The sequence below is a fragment of the Ovis aries genome, chromosome 9 (assembly GCF_016772045.2).
Source record: "Ovis aries strain OAR_USU_Benz2616 breed Rambouillet chromosome 9, ARS-UI_Ramb_v3.0, whole genome shotgun sequence".
Taxonomy (NCBI): Eukaryota; Metazoa; Chordata; class Mammalia; order Artiodactyla; family Bovidae; genus Ovis; species Ovis aries.
The window spans coordinates 4,514,967-4,531,358 of record NC_056062.1 but is presented as its reverse complement, the minus strand read 5'-3'; the positions used below and the strand labels follow the sequence as shown (position 1 = coordinate 4,531,358).

The following is a 16,392-nucleotide window of genomic DNA, read 5'->3' as shown; positions in this document are numbered from 1 at the left end:
ACTTCACTTTCTCTCTTTCTATAGTTTTTGCTGGAGAAGGAAATGGCAAGCCACTCCAGTGTTCTTGCCTGGAGAATCCCATGGACAGAGGGGCCTGGTGGGCTGCAGTCTATGGGGCTGCAAAGAGTCGGACATGACTAAGCAACTAACACACACAAAGAAGAATGAACACTGAAAATGGGTGCATGTGCATTACAAGGAACTTTCCAGGGGAAAAAGTACACTCAGAGGTACTGAGGTTGCCATCTGTCATCCATCAGATTACACCAACATCTTTCCAGAAATTAACACAGAGTAAAGTGCCAGGAGCCAGCGTGAGGAATCCCGCCCATGGCAAAGGTCATGAGGAAGGCAGCCCGACAAAATGCAAAGGCGTGATCTGACTTCAGGGGTTCCCCCTGAGTTTTCCTGAACATCTACCCCCAAAAACCAGAGTGAGTCTGCCTGCCTTATTGTACTGTGTTTTTCCACTCTTCTGACATTCTCTGGAAAAAGTTAACTTAGGGCTTCAGTCTCCTGCATATGAAAGGAATATTTCAGCTCAAACCCCTCTGATGGCTCTCTAACTTGCCTGACAGATTCCTCCGGACTTTTTACAATTTGTGAATTGCTTACAGCCCCCCAACTGCGAGAGGCACAAAGCTTGAAGCATCTTAAAGATACAGAGCCTTTTCTAAAGAGCTAAAAATTATATTGGTGATGGGTTTTCACTGTTGAGTCAACGACTGCTGCCAGGCCTCCATATTCTTCATCTTTTAGGCACCTGGAGGGTATTAATCAATGTAACTGGGATACAGAAAAAGGAAGATAGTAGTTTTGACGTTAGCAACACTAGACTTTTGAGTTAATTACTTTTCTCTTTGTTATAAATCACTGTACTCCTTTTACTTGTTATAAATTGCTGTATCCTTGCTATGTAAGAATGTAACTTTATTTAGTGCTTTCTGAGAGTGGCACCAGACTTTGGGAAGAACAACACAAATAAGTCTTCTGGTTGACAAACCCTTATCAGAAAAGGGCCATAAAATGTTTATTAGCCTTCTGGCCAGAAGATGATGTAAATCACCAAAGACTTATGTATACAACTAGGTATGCAGAGAGAAAGCCTGGTCTCGATAAGAGTCAGGGCTGCTGATACTGCTGAATTTTATATTATCCACTGATCTCTATATTCAAAAAAAGGTATGAAAGGCCGTTCTGGACAATAGAGGAGGGGCCAGTCACTGAAAAGACTGGTTTCCCCCGTGTGGTCTATTCTCCTTCTCTTTTTCTGGCTGAATTTCCATCTGGGGCGTGGAGGCTCGCCATGTCTACTTACTTGCCCTGGCTTCTAAGTCCCGTGAGAGAGGGAGCCCAAGGAGGGGCACCCTCCGCTATTCAAATGAGTGCCGGTGGCCTAACGTAGATGGTGCAAACTTCTTGTCCTGAAGTTTTATTGGCTTTCCCTGTAAACCAAGTTATTCAGCCTCTTTTCTCCACTAAATTTCCTACTATACTATTTCCTCTTAATTTCTTTTATATTTCTAATTAAATAAATAAGTTTTTCCTCGCCACGCCATCCCCGCTTTGAATTACCCTGGATCCACCGGGGCTGGACCCAGGTAGTAAAGGACTTTACTCTGGCATCAGAATTCTCTGGAGGGCCACTATAGCAGTTTCTAACTCAATAGGTCTGGAGAGGGTCCAGAAAACCTGTATTCGTAACAAGTTCCCAGGAAGGCTGATGCTGGTCCAGAGACTACACTTTGAGGGGATGGCAGCCAGATCCTAAATGGGTGATTCTAAACCTTGGCTGTGTTAGAATCCCCTTGGTAAAAACTTAAAATTTCTTTACGGCCTCCCCCAAATCACTTTCATCAGAGACTGAGGCTTCTCCAGGCATCAGCACAGAGGATCCCAATCTGAGGCAAACTTGAAAATCAAGGTTTTAAGTAAGCTCTATAAAAGCACTGGGACACAAGCTTTGTTCTGTCCTTTCACGCTTTTCAACAGGTTTAACTTTTGGTGCAGACAACGTATGGGTTCCCTAGAGAAAGAGATCCAGGCATGGCTTTCTTGACATATGAGAAGCCATTTTTGGCATAAGCTACTTTCTGATCTAAGCCTGGCCACAATGCTTGCCCTTGGACAGATCTCAGTAATTAAAGATCTAGAGGGAACAAAATGATGCAGAAGCAAATGACTCTATCAAGCAAGAGAAGTAAGTACAGCAAAGACAGTACATCAGTTGTAAACACTCCCAGGTCTGTTTTAGAGAATGTGCTAAAGTGTTCAACTATGAGATCAACTGGAATCTGAGGGATGATGCTAATCTTTTCTGACCCTCCTTGGATTCTGTCTAAGACCCAAGCCCTTTCATGAATATGTATGACCCTTAGCTTTAAACTTCCCCAATCTTGCTGATGAGGACTGGCTTAGGAAAGACCCCCAGTGTTCTCCCTTCTCCTGATCTTTGGCTTGGTTGTGTCTGCTAGCTCAACACTCATCAAAAGGCAAACCTAGTTTTTCATGTAACATTACTTCCCTTTTGGGTATCATACTTCAGGAGCCAGAAATGAACTAGGAACACCACCTAACTAGTTATAGTTTCTAAATTCTCCTACCACAATCAACAGAAAAGAACCGTTCCATCACTGCAGAAAAACCTCCTTTGCCCCTCCATAATTAACCCCTCTTCCACTTCCCTCTGGCTCAGTTGGTAAAGAATCTGCCTGCAATACAGAAGATCTGGGTTCGATCCCTGGGTTGGGAATATCCCCTGAAGGAGGTCATGGCAACCCACTCCAGTGTTCTTGCTTGGAGAACCCCCTTGGACAGAGGAGCCTGGTGGGCTATAGTCCACAGGTTCACAGAGAGTCAGACATGATGGAGTGACTAAGTGCACCACTCCCTAGCCCTTGAGAACCACTATCTATTATCTGTGCCCACAGCTTCTGCTTCTTCTAGAATGTCAATGTACTTACACAGTATGTCTTTTGAGTAAAGCTTCTTTTACTTAACTTAATGAATTTGAAATCCATCCAAGTTGTTGCATGTAATTTCTTTACATTACTAACATTTCAGCTGGTGTCAGAACAGCAGGAAAAAATAAAGTGAAAAGAAAAATGTGCACTTCAGAACATGGATGTTGGAGAAAAAGAAATAAAAGGAAATGTAGGGAGGGAAGAAGGAAAAACGGACGGAAAAAGACCTTTATTCAAATTCTTAACAATTTACTAATTTCATTTTGTTTTGGAAAATATTCTTTTATAAAATGTTACTTATATTAATATTTCATGGGTTTGTTTCTAAATTGACAAATATAGCTTTCCCAAATTATTCTGGAAGTCACTGGAAGATGAGCCTTTCTATCCTTAGCAGCAGCTCAGACAAAAAACAGAATAAACTTTTTGCTGGACTTGAAGAATATCTGCACTTGTACAAAGTCTGAAGCGGCAGGCATTACTGAAGAGGAAGGAGCTTGCCGATAACAGGCAGCCGAGCAGGAAGAGAGCAACCTGGGCAAACAGCTAAGCCGGAGGTTCCCAAACTTTCAGGGGTTTGGGGAAACTTTATTAAAACAGACCCCAAAGAGCTTTTTGTTTTCAGGTTAAATCTATCAATAGTTACACTACATCATAAAATAAACCAACTGTCCTCATCTGTAAGATAAGCATATTTCTTTCATAGCAGGTTATAGGAACTGAATGTAAAGACTTTAGCACAGTGCCTGGGCTAGTAATTGCTCAACAAAGAACAGCAATTATTATTAAATGCCATATGAAATAACATTTTAGAGAAACTAATATATAATTCTGCTAACAGTCATAACGAAAGATTTAGAGCAGTCCCCAACCCCTCCCAAGTGATTCTGACTTAACTGGTTTGTGCATTAGGGCTTTTAATACTCCCCAGGTGTCTGTAATGAGCAGTCAAGGTGGAGAAGTACCTGGGCAGAGGCAGGAGTGAGAATCAAGGAACACATGCCACTTGAGATCTTGTCAAACTGCAGATTCTGATTCTCCAGGGCTAGGGCCCCATATTTTATTTCTAACAAGTTCCCAGATGATCCCCTCACTTGGAGTAACAAAAAGAACTTGCTTTACAGAAACAGAGACTCAACCTTAAACAGTAATGGGAAATGCAATTTGAGAGATGGTGTAAGCCAAATTATTGACAATCCTATGGGGGTGAGGACTAGGGTGAAGGGCTAGATTTAATATAGTAAATGTGAACAGTTAAATTATAGGCTTGGAGGAGCCAAGTCTAACCTTTCCTTATGTGACAGAAGAAAATGAAGCCCATCCTGTTTGCCCAAGATTACAAAAGCTGTCAGTTTCAGTGTTCTGAATCTTTTAACAGGAGAGTGGCAGCAGTTCTCCAAGTGTTAAGTCCTCAGACCCCTGGCAGCCCCACAACTCTTTCTGGGGATCTGCAACTTGAAAACTGTTCTCACAATACTACTAAAATGTCATCTGCCCTTTCCACATTGATATTTAACTCGTGGTACATAAGTTATGGTGGGAAAAGTCACTCAGTCCTGTCAGACTCTTTGCCACCCCATGGACTATACATTGTCCATGGAATTCTCCAGGCCAGAATACTGGAGTGGGCAGCCATTCCCTTCTCCAGGGGATCTCCCCAACAGGGATGGAACCCAGGTCTCCCACATTGCAGATGGATTCTTTACCAGCTGAGCCACCAGGGAAACCCAATGGTGAGGAAAACTGCTGGCCAATTAAGCACAAATCAAAACAATGGAACCAAACGTGCCGGTAGTGACTATTTTTTTTAACCACCACACACTCACAGAAGGAAATAAAAGAAGACTATTTAACTTAAAACTACTATCAACAAAGCAGTAAATGTCAATTTTATTACACTTTAGCCCCTGACTTTTTTAATAATCCATGGAGGAAAATGTGAATGTGCTCAAGTAGAGATGGCTGTCTCCAGGAAAAGCATCCTATGTTAAGAGCTGAAAGCCAAAGGAGGCACTATTTCCAAGAAACAACATTTTCACTTGAAAGCGCAAATGACTATGTATCCAAGACTGTGAGCTTGGCAATTTCTCACTACTTATTTCTGAGACATTTCTTCTGACAAGATCAGTGGTGATACTGATGGATGTGATATCTGATTTATGTAATGAAATATATCCGTTATTTCGAAGATCTGCTTAGCTCAGTGAACCAGTTATTTCCTAAATGACCAAATGCATCATATTATAAAACCACATATAGGGGAAAGAACAAAAGTTCATGGATAGGGTTTCAAATCCCATATTTCATACTAAGCAGCTTCTACTTACTAAGTTTTGATGTAATATTATACTGAACAATGTCACAATGACCTAAAAGATACTCTGCTTCCAACTACGTATCACTAAAATCTCCTGGCAACCTCTCAAAATGTTGGATGCAGAAGCAGACATGAGAATCCAGTTCTCATCTAATAATCCACAAATTAAAGAGATTTCCAGAAAATTAAGCAATGGCCCTCATTACTAATTTAGTCCTATTCTAAACATCTAATTTCAAACCTTTAATTCTATTTTCATTTTATTTTGTTCCTGCTGTAATATCACCAACTTAAATGCTTTCCCTTCCTTTTCTATCCAAAGTTTGCCTCTATTCCACACTCTCCCAAAACTGTTCTTTATTCTCTCAAGTCCTATTTAATTTTAAAATCATACTTTGGTTTTCAGTACTTAATAGACCTGTTTCAAGAATTCTTATTTTCCCACCTATCTTCAGGCCCTCTTAAAGGTCACATTTTATTTGCATCCTCCTACAATTTATAGCATAACTGCTGTATCTGAAATGTTTATTCATTGATAATTGCCAAATTATTCTCCCTGAACTTTGATACAGGTTATGTGCTCCTTTGTTTTCCTCTAAACTGTCAAGAAGGGAGAAATTTACTTTTCCTTCTTAAGTTCTTTTGCCTGGTCTAACAATTAAAATTGACACAAGCTAGATCAACAGGAGAAAATCAAATATTTAATAACATGTATACTGTACAGACCAGGGTTCAGCAATATGTGAACAGTGAACTTCCTGATGTTTAAGCTGGTTTTAGAAAAGGCAGAGGAACCAGAGATCAAATTGCCAGCGTCCACTGGATCATGGAAAAAGCAAGAGAGTTCCAGAAAAACATCTATTTCTGCTTTATTGACTATGCCCAAGCCTTTGACTGTGTGGATCACAATAAACTGTGGAAAATTCTTCAAGAGATGGGAATACCAGACCACCTAATCTGTCTCCTGAGAAATCTGTATGCAGGTCAGGAAGCAACAGTTAGAACTGGACATGGAACAGACTGGTTCCAAATAGGAAAAGGAGTATGTCAAGGCTATATACTGTCACCCTTCTTATTTAACTTATATGCAGAGTACATCATGAGAAATGCTGGACTGGAAGAAGCACAAGCTGGAATCAAGATTGCCGGGAGAAATATGAATAACCAGATATGCAGATGACACCACCCTTATGGCAGAAAATGAAGAACTAAAGAGCCTCTTGATGAAAATGAAAGTGGAGAGTGAAACAGTTGGCTTAAAGCTCAACATTCTTAAAACTAAGATCATGGCATCTGGTTCCATCACTTCATGGGAAATAGATGGGGAAACAGTGAAAACAGTGTCAGACTTTATTTTTTGGGGTTCCAAAATCACTGCAGATGGTGACTGCAGCCGTGAAATTAAAAGACACTCCTTGGAAGAAAACTTATGACCAACCTGGATAGCATATTTAAAAGCAGAGATACTAGTTTGCCAACAAAGGTCCGTCTAGTCAAGGCTATGGTTTTTCCAGTGGTGGTGAATGGATGTGAGAGTTGGACTGTGAAGAAAGCTGAGCGCCGAAGAATTGATGCTTTTGAAGTGTGGTGCTGGAGAAGACTCTTGAGAGTCCCTTGGACTGCAAAGAGACCCAACCAGTCCCTCCTAAAGGAGACCAGTCCTGGGTGTTCACTGGAAGGACTGATTCTGAGGCTGCAACGCCAATACTTTATCCACCTCATGTGAAGAGTTGACTCATTGGAAAAGACCCTGATGCTGGGAGGGATTGGGGGCAGGAGGAGAAGGGGACGACAGAGTTTGAGACGGCTGGATGGCATCACCTACTCAAAGCACATGAGTTTGGTTGAACTCCAGGAGTTGGTGATGGACAGGCAGGCCTGGCGTGCTGCAATTCATGGGTTCCAAAGAGTCAGACACAACTGAGCGACTGAACTGAACTGATACTGTAAAGGGGAAGTACCCAAGAAAACTTAACAAAATGGCCAAAGCCCTCACTTTAAATACCACCTTCAGCTATAGACAGAGGATGCTGGAAGTGATGCCTTGGGACCTGAACTGGGAGGAAGGCACTTCACATGCAAGTAGAAAGCTAAAGTTTGGTAAACTAACTTTTGCTGGGCCAGGCAGGGACAAAAGGACACAGAGGGGCTCTCTCAGCTCTAGGCTCACCAAACCTAGCCCACATTCTTTGCAGGTATCTCTGGTTATAAAACTTACTTTGGAGACAGGGCCCTGATCCAAATTCTTCCAGAGGCTAAGGCAGATGTAAAAAGAAATATTTCCTGAGTCTTCCATTTCTTACAAATAACCAGTCTAAACTAATCCCCATGCCAGAGAGACATTTTGGGGTGTCAAATTTTGTTCCCCTACAAAGTCAAGTGAATACAATAGTCTGGAATAGCCCAAGTACAGGCTGTGGAAACCAAAGCCAACTTCAGGTCTTTCCCTTTCTCCAAGCAGAAAAAAACATGTTCCAAGGTAAAGGCATTACTTTCTGGGCAGGTGGTAAAGGCTACAAAAGAAGCCTTTTCAAGTTTTCACACACTGCATGAAGGATGCAGTTTCTGTTGCAACATTTACAAGAAAAAACATACTATACAGATTGCAGACACGGTAACAGAATCTAGAAAGTAAAGTAAAATGAGGCAAATTTTGATTTCAAGAAGTAAACTGGATTTTTTTTTTCTTTTTGGTTTGATTTTGTTGTTTCCCTACTGACAAGTGGCATTAATACTTCAGGACACTGAAGAAACAACAGGTTGGGCTGAAGACTACCGGGAAGTGAGACTGGGGAGGGGAACGAAGAGAAATAAACTGAACTCCCAATTAAAAGGGTTTTAACATGGGTCACGGAAATAAAAGCTAGGCCACCTGACCCACGTTTTGCTGCCTGGATAAGCAGGAGTCAGGCGGCTGGGATGAAGTCAGAGAGGTGGGCACACAGACCCTGACCCTGGAAGTAACCAGGGCCCCAACTCCGCGGCACAGGTGTCTCAGCCATCAAAGACCAGGAAGGAAGGCGAAAGCCGGCGTCAGAACGCACGTCACCAAGGCAGTACCATACAATGGAGGAGAGAAGGCTGCGGACCCCACGGCCCTAAAGGCTGGGACACGGTGGAGCCTCTCCAAGCGCACAGCCGGCTCGCGAGCCGACGACGCGGCGCCCGCGGGACGCGCGCAGGCGGGAGCTGCCTGCCTCCGGGGCCCGTCCTCTCGGCGCTCCGCTCCCCCGTGCGCAGGGGCCTCTGTTCAGGCCCGAGTCCGGGGCACTGGCTGCGCCCCGGGGACCACCCGGAGCCCGCAGCCGGCCACCGGCGCGCCCCTCCCGCGGCCCGCCCCCACCCGGCGCCTTCGCGGCGGCCGCCGGAGCCGGAGAGGCGGGACGAGGAAGTCGGGGCCCCGGCTGCCAGCGGCGGGGCCGCCCCCGTACCCCGGCCAGGCCCCGGGTCACGCCAAGCGCCTCCCCTACCAGGAGAAGGAGGCCGAAGATGCACCAGCCGATCACCAGCTCGGCGGACGCCGCGCCCGCAGCCGCCGCCGCCGCCATCTTCGCTTCCGGCCGGGACAGCCCCGGTGAAGCGGGGACAAGAAAGGGGAGGGACGAACCCGCGCACGACGCGGCGCTCGCGCACCCTAAAGGTTAAAGGGGCGAAGGGGCGGAGCGCTGGTTGCCTAGGAGACCCGCTGCTAGCGGCCCCTGGCGACAGCGGCCGGGGGCGGGGCGCGTCGGGGCGCCGTGACGTCATGCACGGCCGGCAGCGGGCGGTGATGTGTTCTGAAAGGCGTAGTCTCCCAGCGGCGTCACGTAACTGGCTGCTGTCCGGAAACGCCCAGGCGCCCACGGGCTAAGCAGCAGGTTTGTCAACAGAGGCAAGTCGCTTCAGGGGCTTCCACTGCCATTGTAAGGGAAGAATCTCCCTAGTCTCCTTGGCAGAAGAGCCGCTCAATTAGCAGAACGCCTCCCCAGGTTGTAGGAATGGCAGACTTTCCCAGCTGCCCAAATGACTTTCTGATTTGCTGGCACCTGGGCCCAGCCTGAGTAGCTGCTGAGGTGGACGCTGTCTTATCGTGGGATGTTATGGCCTTTGTAGGGTGGCTCAGACGGTAAAGAATCTGTCTGTAATTTGGGAGACCTGGGTTCCATCCCTGGGTTGGGAAGATCCCCTGGAGGAGGGCATGGCAACACACTCCAGTGTTCTTACCTGGAGAATCCAATTCACAGAGAAACCTGGCAGGCTGTACAGTCCTTGGGGTCACAAAGAGTCGGATGACAGTGACTGCTGCTGCTGCTGCTGCTGCTAAGTCGCTTCAGTCGTGTCCGACTCTGTGCGACCCCATAGACAGCAGCCCACCAGGCGCCCCCATCCCTGGGATTCTCCAGACAAGAATACTGGAGTGGGTTGCCATTTCCTTCTCCAATGCATGAAAGTGAAAAGTCAAAGTGAAGTCGCTCAGTCGTGTCCGACTCTTCGCAACCCCATGGAGTGAAGCCCATCAGGCTCCTCCATCCATGGGATTTTCCAGGCAAGAGTACTGGAGTGGGGTGCCAGACTAAGCACACTTAAATCTCTACATGCCTGTGGATTTCCATGATAACTTTATACCCTAATGGTACTATACTTTCTGAACATACTTCTCACTAGAAGCTGTGATTTCATATAATATATATTATAATTATAATGTTTGAAAGTGAATGAGGTAATCCACACAGACCCAAAGTGAAGCACAGGGAATGGTCCTGAGATGGCCTGCCTGGGTCCACTGGAGTGTGGGGACACTGTTAACCAGTGAAATGAGCAAAATGTACTTGTAATTTAACCACAACTCTATGTATGAATCTCACATCTCTTTACAATGCATTATGTGGTGATGTTATCCCCTAACCAAGATCTGTTTTGGGTTGGAATCCTGCTGAATGGAAGGAGTGCAGTGTTTCCCTTCCTGGACAATATGAGGGAAGAAGAAAATAGACAAGATAGTTTTACTGTGACATGTAACATCAAAGGTGGCTTCTTGCTCTCTGAACTTGCCCATGTTTGACTGTGACTCTCCTGCAGGCCATTCACTTTTCCAGAGACTGCCCTCATGGTTTCCTAAAAGTGAACTGTAGAGACATCTCTACTCTAGGAGGCCACTTGGAAATCCCCCCACCAGCTGCAGGAAACACTGTGGTCACTTAAACTCTGCCTCTCCATGCTAAACTCTCCTATTACTCTACTAAAGGCCTGCTAGCTTGGAGGAGAGCCTTAAGACAATGCCAGGCCAGATCTTGTCAAGAAAATTAGAGATACCAAGCGAATACCAATACCAATGAAATCATGCAGATAGGCACAAAAAAAGGACAGAAATAGTATGGACCTGACAGAAGCAGAAGATATTAAGAAGAGGTGGCAACAATACACAGAAGAACTATACAAAAAAGATCTTCATGACCCAGATAACCACGATGGTGTGAGCACTCACCTAGAGCCAGACATCCTGGAATGTGAAGTCAAGTGGACCTTAGTAAATATCATTACAAACAAAGCTGTTAGAAGTGGTGGAATTCCAGCTGAGCTCTTTCAGATCATAAAAGATGATGCTATAAAGTGCTGCACTCAATATGCCAACAAATTTGGAAAACTTAGCAGTGGCCACAGAACTGAAAAAGGTCAGTTTTCATTCCAATCCCGAAGAAAGACCAAAAAATGTTCAAACTACCACACAATTGCACTCATTTCACATGCTAGCAAAATAATGCTCAAAATTTTCCAAGCCAGGTATCAACAGTATGTGAACTGTGAACTTCCAGATGTTCAAGCTGGATTTAGAAAAGGCAGAGATATCAGAGATCAAATTGCCAACATCCGTTGGATCATCAAAAAAGCAAGAGTGTTTCAGAAAAACATCTTCTTTGCTTTATTGACTATGCCAAAGCCTTTGTTTGGCTGTGTGTATCGTAATAAACTGTGGAAAATTCTTCAAGAGATGGGAATACCAGACCACCTTACCTGCCTCCTGAGAAATCTATATGCTGGTCAAGAAGCTATGGTTAGAACCGGACATGGAACAACAGACTGGTTCCAAATCGGGAAAGGAGTACATCAAGGCTGTCTATTGTCATCCTGCTATTTAACTTATATGTGGAGTACATCATGAGAAATGCATTTAAAAATGAGTTTTTTATGGAAGTTCCATACTGTTTTCCACAGTGGCTGTGCCATTTATGTTCCCACCAACAGTCTAGGAGGGTTCCCTTCTCTCCATACCCTCTCCAACATTTAAAGTTTGTGAATGTTTTGATGATAGCTATGCTGACTGGTATGAAGTGGTAGTTCATTGTAGTTTTGATTTGCTGCAATTATTTTTTTAATAATTAGTGATGTTTATCATCTTTTCATGTGTTTATTTCAGCATTATTTAAAATAGCCAAGGCATACGTAAATGTCCTTTGACAGAGAAATGGATAAAGAAGATATAGTACATATATATATACAATGGAATATTACTCAGCCATTAAAAACAATGAAACAATGCCAGTTGCAGCAACATGGATGGACCTTGTCATACTGAATGAAGTTAGGCAGAGAAAGAAAAATATCATTCTGGTATTGCTTTCATGTGAAATCTTACATGTGACAAATTGAAAGAGTAGCATTGACATATATACACTGTGTGTTCAGTCATGTCCAACTCTTTAACCATGCATAAAATAGACAGCTGGTGGGAAGCTGCTGTTTAGCACAGGGAGTTCAGCTCAGTGCTCTATGATGACCTAGAGAGCTGGAATGGAAGGGTGGGACATGGGATGGAGTTTCAAGAGGGAGGAGATGTATGATATGTATGGCTGATTCCTAGGCAGTGCTAGTGGTAAAAAACCTGCCTTGCCAATGCAGGAAGCATAAGAGATGAGAATTCTATCACTGGGTCAGGAGGATCCCCTGGAGGAGGGCATGGCAACCCACTCCAGTTTTCTTGCCTGGAGAATCCATGGACAGAGGAGCCTGGTGGACTCTAGTCCATGGGGTCACAAAGAGCTGGACACGACTGAAGCATCTGAGCTCTGAACACGGTAAGTTAATGGTCGCTCCAGAAAGTAGGTTTGCTTAGCAACAAAACCATGCAGCAAACCCTGAGACATGCCCCAAAACAAACAAACAAACAAAAAACAAAAACAGTGGTAACATGAAACATATCTTGTTCAGTGAGTTAATGATCAGTAAGTTAATGATCCTTAGGACATGCTGTCTGCACACATTAAAAAAATGTAGTTTGTGGACCTACCTTGACCATGTAGGGGCAAGAAAATTCCCCTGCCCAACTTGGAGGAGGAGCTGATGATGGAAGCATGACATCTACTGAAGAGAGACCAAAATATTCTTCTACCTTCCCTACTTTTCCTTTGATTGTAACACTGTAAGCCAGTAAGTTTAGGGGGCATGGCATTTCTCACCCACTTGTGTGTAAGCCTCACAAGCATCCTGTTGAATCATTTCTTATCTATCAGTTTGCCTCTTACTGAATTATTTTCTGCACTGAGACATAAAGGATTGTGGTACCAGAACTCTTTGGAGCCCTTGAAACTACACCAAATGGTTTCACCACAGAGCCCCCATCCCCTCTACACATGACTTGCACCGATAGCCTTTGAGAATTCAAGCCACTCCCAGTGTAGCTGATATCCTGGAGGGAGTCAGCGTACACTTGAGAGTCCACTGAAGTTTCCCCATGCCTGAGTTGGGTGCCAGTTCATTTTTAGATGCAAGGACAATACTTCAGGTTTTCCAGGTAGGTTCGTTGAGGCCTCCCCTACAAGGCTAGGGACTAGATGGCAACATCTCACCCTACCTTTCATCCACACACACACATCATTTCTTGGTGTTAGAGGTGGGAACTCGTAGCACCAATTCTCACAGAAGAATTCTCTTCAATTTCTCTTCTCCTACTCCAGTCTATTTGTCAATATTTTATTTGGCTGAAAGGCCCACGAATTTAGAATAAATTCTTCTTACATCCCTTTTTTGTTCTACATGTAAAGGAGAATTTATAGTTGGGAAGGAATCAAAGAATTGAAGATCATAATCTCCCCAGCACTTTATGTGAAACTGGTGATTTTTTTCAGTCCTGGAATGAATCTTTTTTAATAGCTGATGTACCTAAAGATTGAATGAAGCTTATTTAATGAACTCAGTTCACTCTTTTGCTGACTCTGAACATCTAGGTATTGGAGTTGTATTGGGCAGTTGTTTGATTTTCAAATTAGAAAAGCCTGATGGACTTGTGATGCTGATGAGAGTGATTAGGTACAAGGATAGCAGTGGTTTGAATCAGGAAGATTGAGAGAGAGGAAAAAGAGAAGGTGACACACGAGCAGGTAGAAATATGCACGTCAACCCATCTCTACATTCATCCACTTGGTGGGGATGTACTATTAATTCATATGACTAGACCATTAAGGACTGAAAACAGTCTCCTGAATGATGTTCTTAAATCTAGGAAGCCTTTCATTACATACCAGAGTTCCTTAATAATCATCTTTATTGATTACTGAAAATTATAGAAGGAATAGGGCTTCCCAGGTAGCACTAGTGATAAAGAACCTGCCTGCAGATACAGGAGATGTAAGAGACTTAGGTTGGATCCCTGGGTCAGGGAGACCCCCTGGAGAAGGGCACAACAACCCACTCCAGTATTCTTGCCTGGAGAATCCCTTGGACAGAGGATCCTGGCAGGCTACAGTCCACAGGGTCGCAAAGAGTTGGATACAACTGAAGCGACTTAGCATGCAGGCACGTAGAAGGAATACATGCTCATGAATAAATTTCCACACATGAAAAACTTAGAAACTGAAAATCTCCTCATAAATGAACACAATCTTCATCACCCCAAGATTCTTGCCTTTAAGAGTTTAAAGGCTTTTTGTGTGCTCATTCTAATATATTCCATGAGGATGTAAAAACCGAATAGACAGTCTTTACTGAGGCTATAGATTATTTGATGTGTGTTCCCAATTCCATATATTAAATTCTAAAGCCCAAGGTGATGGCATTTGGAAGTAGGGCTTGTGAGAGGTGCTCTGGTGATAAGGGCTGAGACCTCAAGATGGTTAATCCTTGATGCCACAGAGCTCTTAATCCCCATCTGCTGCATGAAGTTCAATGAGAACATATTCATGAGTATCGAGTCAGACACTGGGTCTATCAGCTGTTTGATCTTGGACTTTCCAGCCTCCAGTACCGTGAGAAAAGAATTCTGCTGTCTCCGAACCACCTGTTGTATGGTATTTTTGTTAAAGCAGGCCAAACAGACTAAGACACCTGGAGTTACCATAGAAGCCCTTGCCTTACCTGACATCCTGCAAGTCATGAGAAGGAACCAGGCTCAGTGGACTATGTTCCATTTTGAGGTCAACAAAATGGCCATGTACAGACCACTCCCAGGGGGTCTAATAAGAGGAGTTGTTGCAGAAAGCTGTAGGCCTATCCAAACCTGGATCTTCTTGACTAAATGAAGAGAGGCAGAGGCCTTTGGAGGAAGGCAGTTTGTGTAAGGGAGCAACTCTCTTCCCCTCATTCCTCTGTCTCTCAGCTTTTGCGTAGTCTTACCCTAAAGCCAATGGGAGGACGTTACACAAGAGAGTCACCCATCAGGTTGGAGGGTGTGACCTAAATTTGGGGAAAGGCCCAGCACGGCTGCAGGTGTGGAGGGTGGCTGATTCACAGAATGCCCAGTGCTGAGCTGGCATAAAGGCTCACTAAGGACTATCTCAGTGCAGAAAGGGCATGGTTTAGCTCCTCCCTGTGCCCCCCCACCCCCCACACACTAGTTCATTAAACTCACCCTGCAGGTTTTATTGGATGCCCTTGAGATTTCCCCTTTCCATGTGCTTATTCCTGTGAAAGGCTGAAGAGAGATGCAATAACCTCCCTTGGAGGAAGCCTTCCAGAGGATTCTCTTGGCTGGACCAGGAACATGTGGGCAGTGGGAATTTGGGGTGTGGTCCAAGTGAGAAACCAGACTGGCAGTGATGACCTATAGAAAGGTTATCTTGACAGCAAAACCAAACAAAGAAGGAAAGAAGAAAAGTACAGTGAATATAGATACCAAAACTCTCAGTGAAAGAGTTCAAGAAGCAAAGACTATCACTCCTCTCTGCCAATCCCAAGGGCACTCAAGAGGTTCCCTCCAGGAGCTGACACTGGTGGAGGAGGGGAGGTTTGTGAAATGGAGGACATGAGAATGGTTTCTCATTCATTTCCCTTATGAAGTCCTTTCAGAAAACCAAAGGTAGGAATAGGGTCAGGTGACAAGTACAGTGAACAACAAGGTCCTACTGTACAGCACAGGAAATGATAGTCAATGTTGTATAATAAACCATAACAAAAGAATCTGAATATAAATATATATATATATTTATGTAGAAATGAATCACTTTGCTGTACACCAGAAATAAACACTGCATTGTAAATCAACTATATTTAAATTTAAAAAAATTTAATGGTAAAAACAAAACAAAAATAAGCCCTTCCAAATAAGGCACTTTGTGCATGCTCAGTTGCTCAGTCATGTCCTACTTTTTGTGACCCTTTGGACTGTAGCCCACCAAGCTGCTCTGTCCATGCAATTTTCCAGACAAGACTACTGGAGTGAGTTGCCATTTTCTTCCCCAGGGTATCCCCTCAGGGATCGAACATACATCTCTGTGTCTTCTGCATTGGTAGGTGGATTCTTTACCAGTAGAATCAACTGGGAAATCCATATTTCAATTTTAAAAAAAGTAATGGTAAAAACAAAACAAAAACAAGTACTGTGATGTAAAATTTACAAAAATAGTCTTACATAGGAACTGGTGGAAAGGAAAAAGAAAATTGAAAGTTTTGATTAAAAGGAAAGAACAAGCTAGAAGAAAATTTTATGTCAATGATACATAACAAAAGAAGTTGGATATAGAGGTTTACATGGGCCTAGAACTGGAGAGCAGAAGGTGGATGAGTCAGAAATACATGAGGGTCAGGGTCATGGAGGGGTCAGCCATCTAAAAGAGCCTCATAGCAGTAACTTCTGAAATAAGGCCCAGAAAACAGTCAATCGACCTGTAAAATGGTAACTGCACAGGTTGCTATGGCTTACAC

At 43.9% G+C, this 16,392-nt stretch overlaps 1 protein-coding gene across 1 annotated transcript in view; it reads right to left on the bottom strand.

The window, feature by feature from the left end:
• LMBRD1 (LMBR1 domain containing 1) overlaps window positions 1-8,931 on the bottom strand; it is a 144,223-nt gene extending 135,292 nt beyond the window's left edge. Inside the window, exon 1 of the mRNA XM_015097695.3 lies at window positions 8,751-8,931. Within this exon, the coding sequence (XP_014953181.2) occupies window positions 8,751-8,828 (78 nt within the window). The 5' untranslated portion in view covers window positions 8,829-8,931. The remainder of the gene's footprint in view (window positions 1-8,750) is intronic.
• Window positions 8,932-16,392: the final 7,461 nt, after the last annotated feature.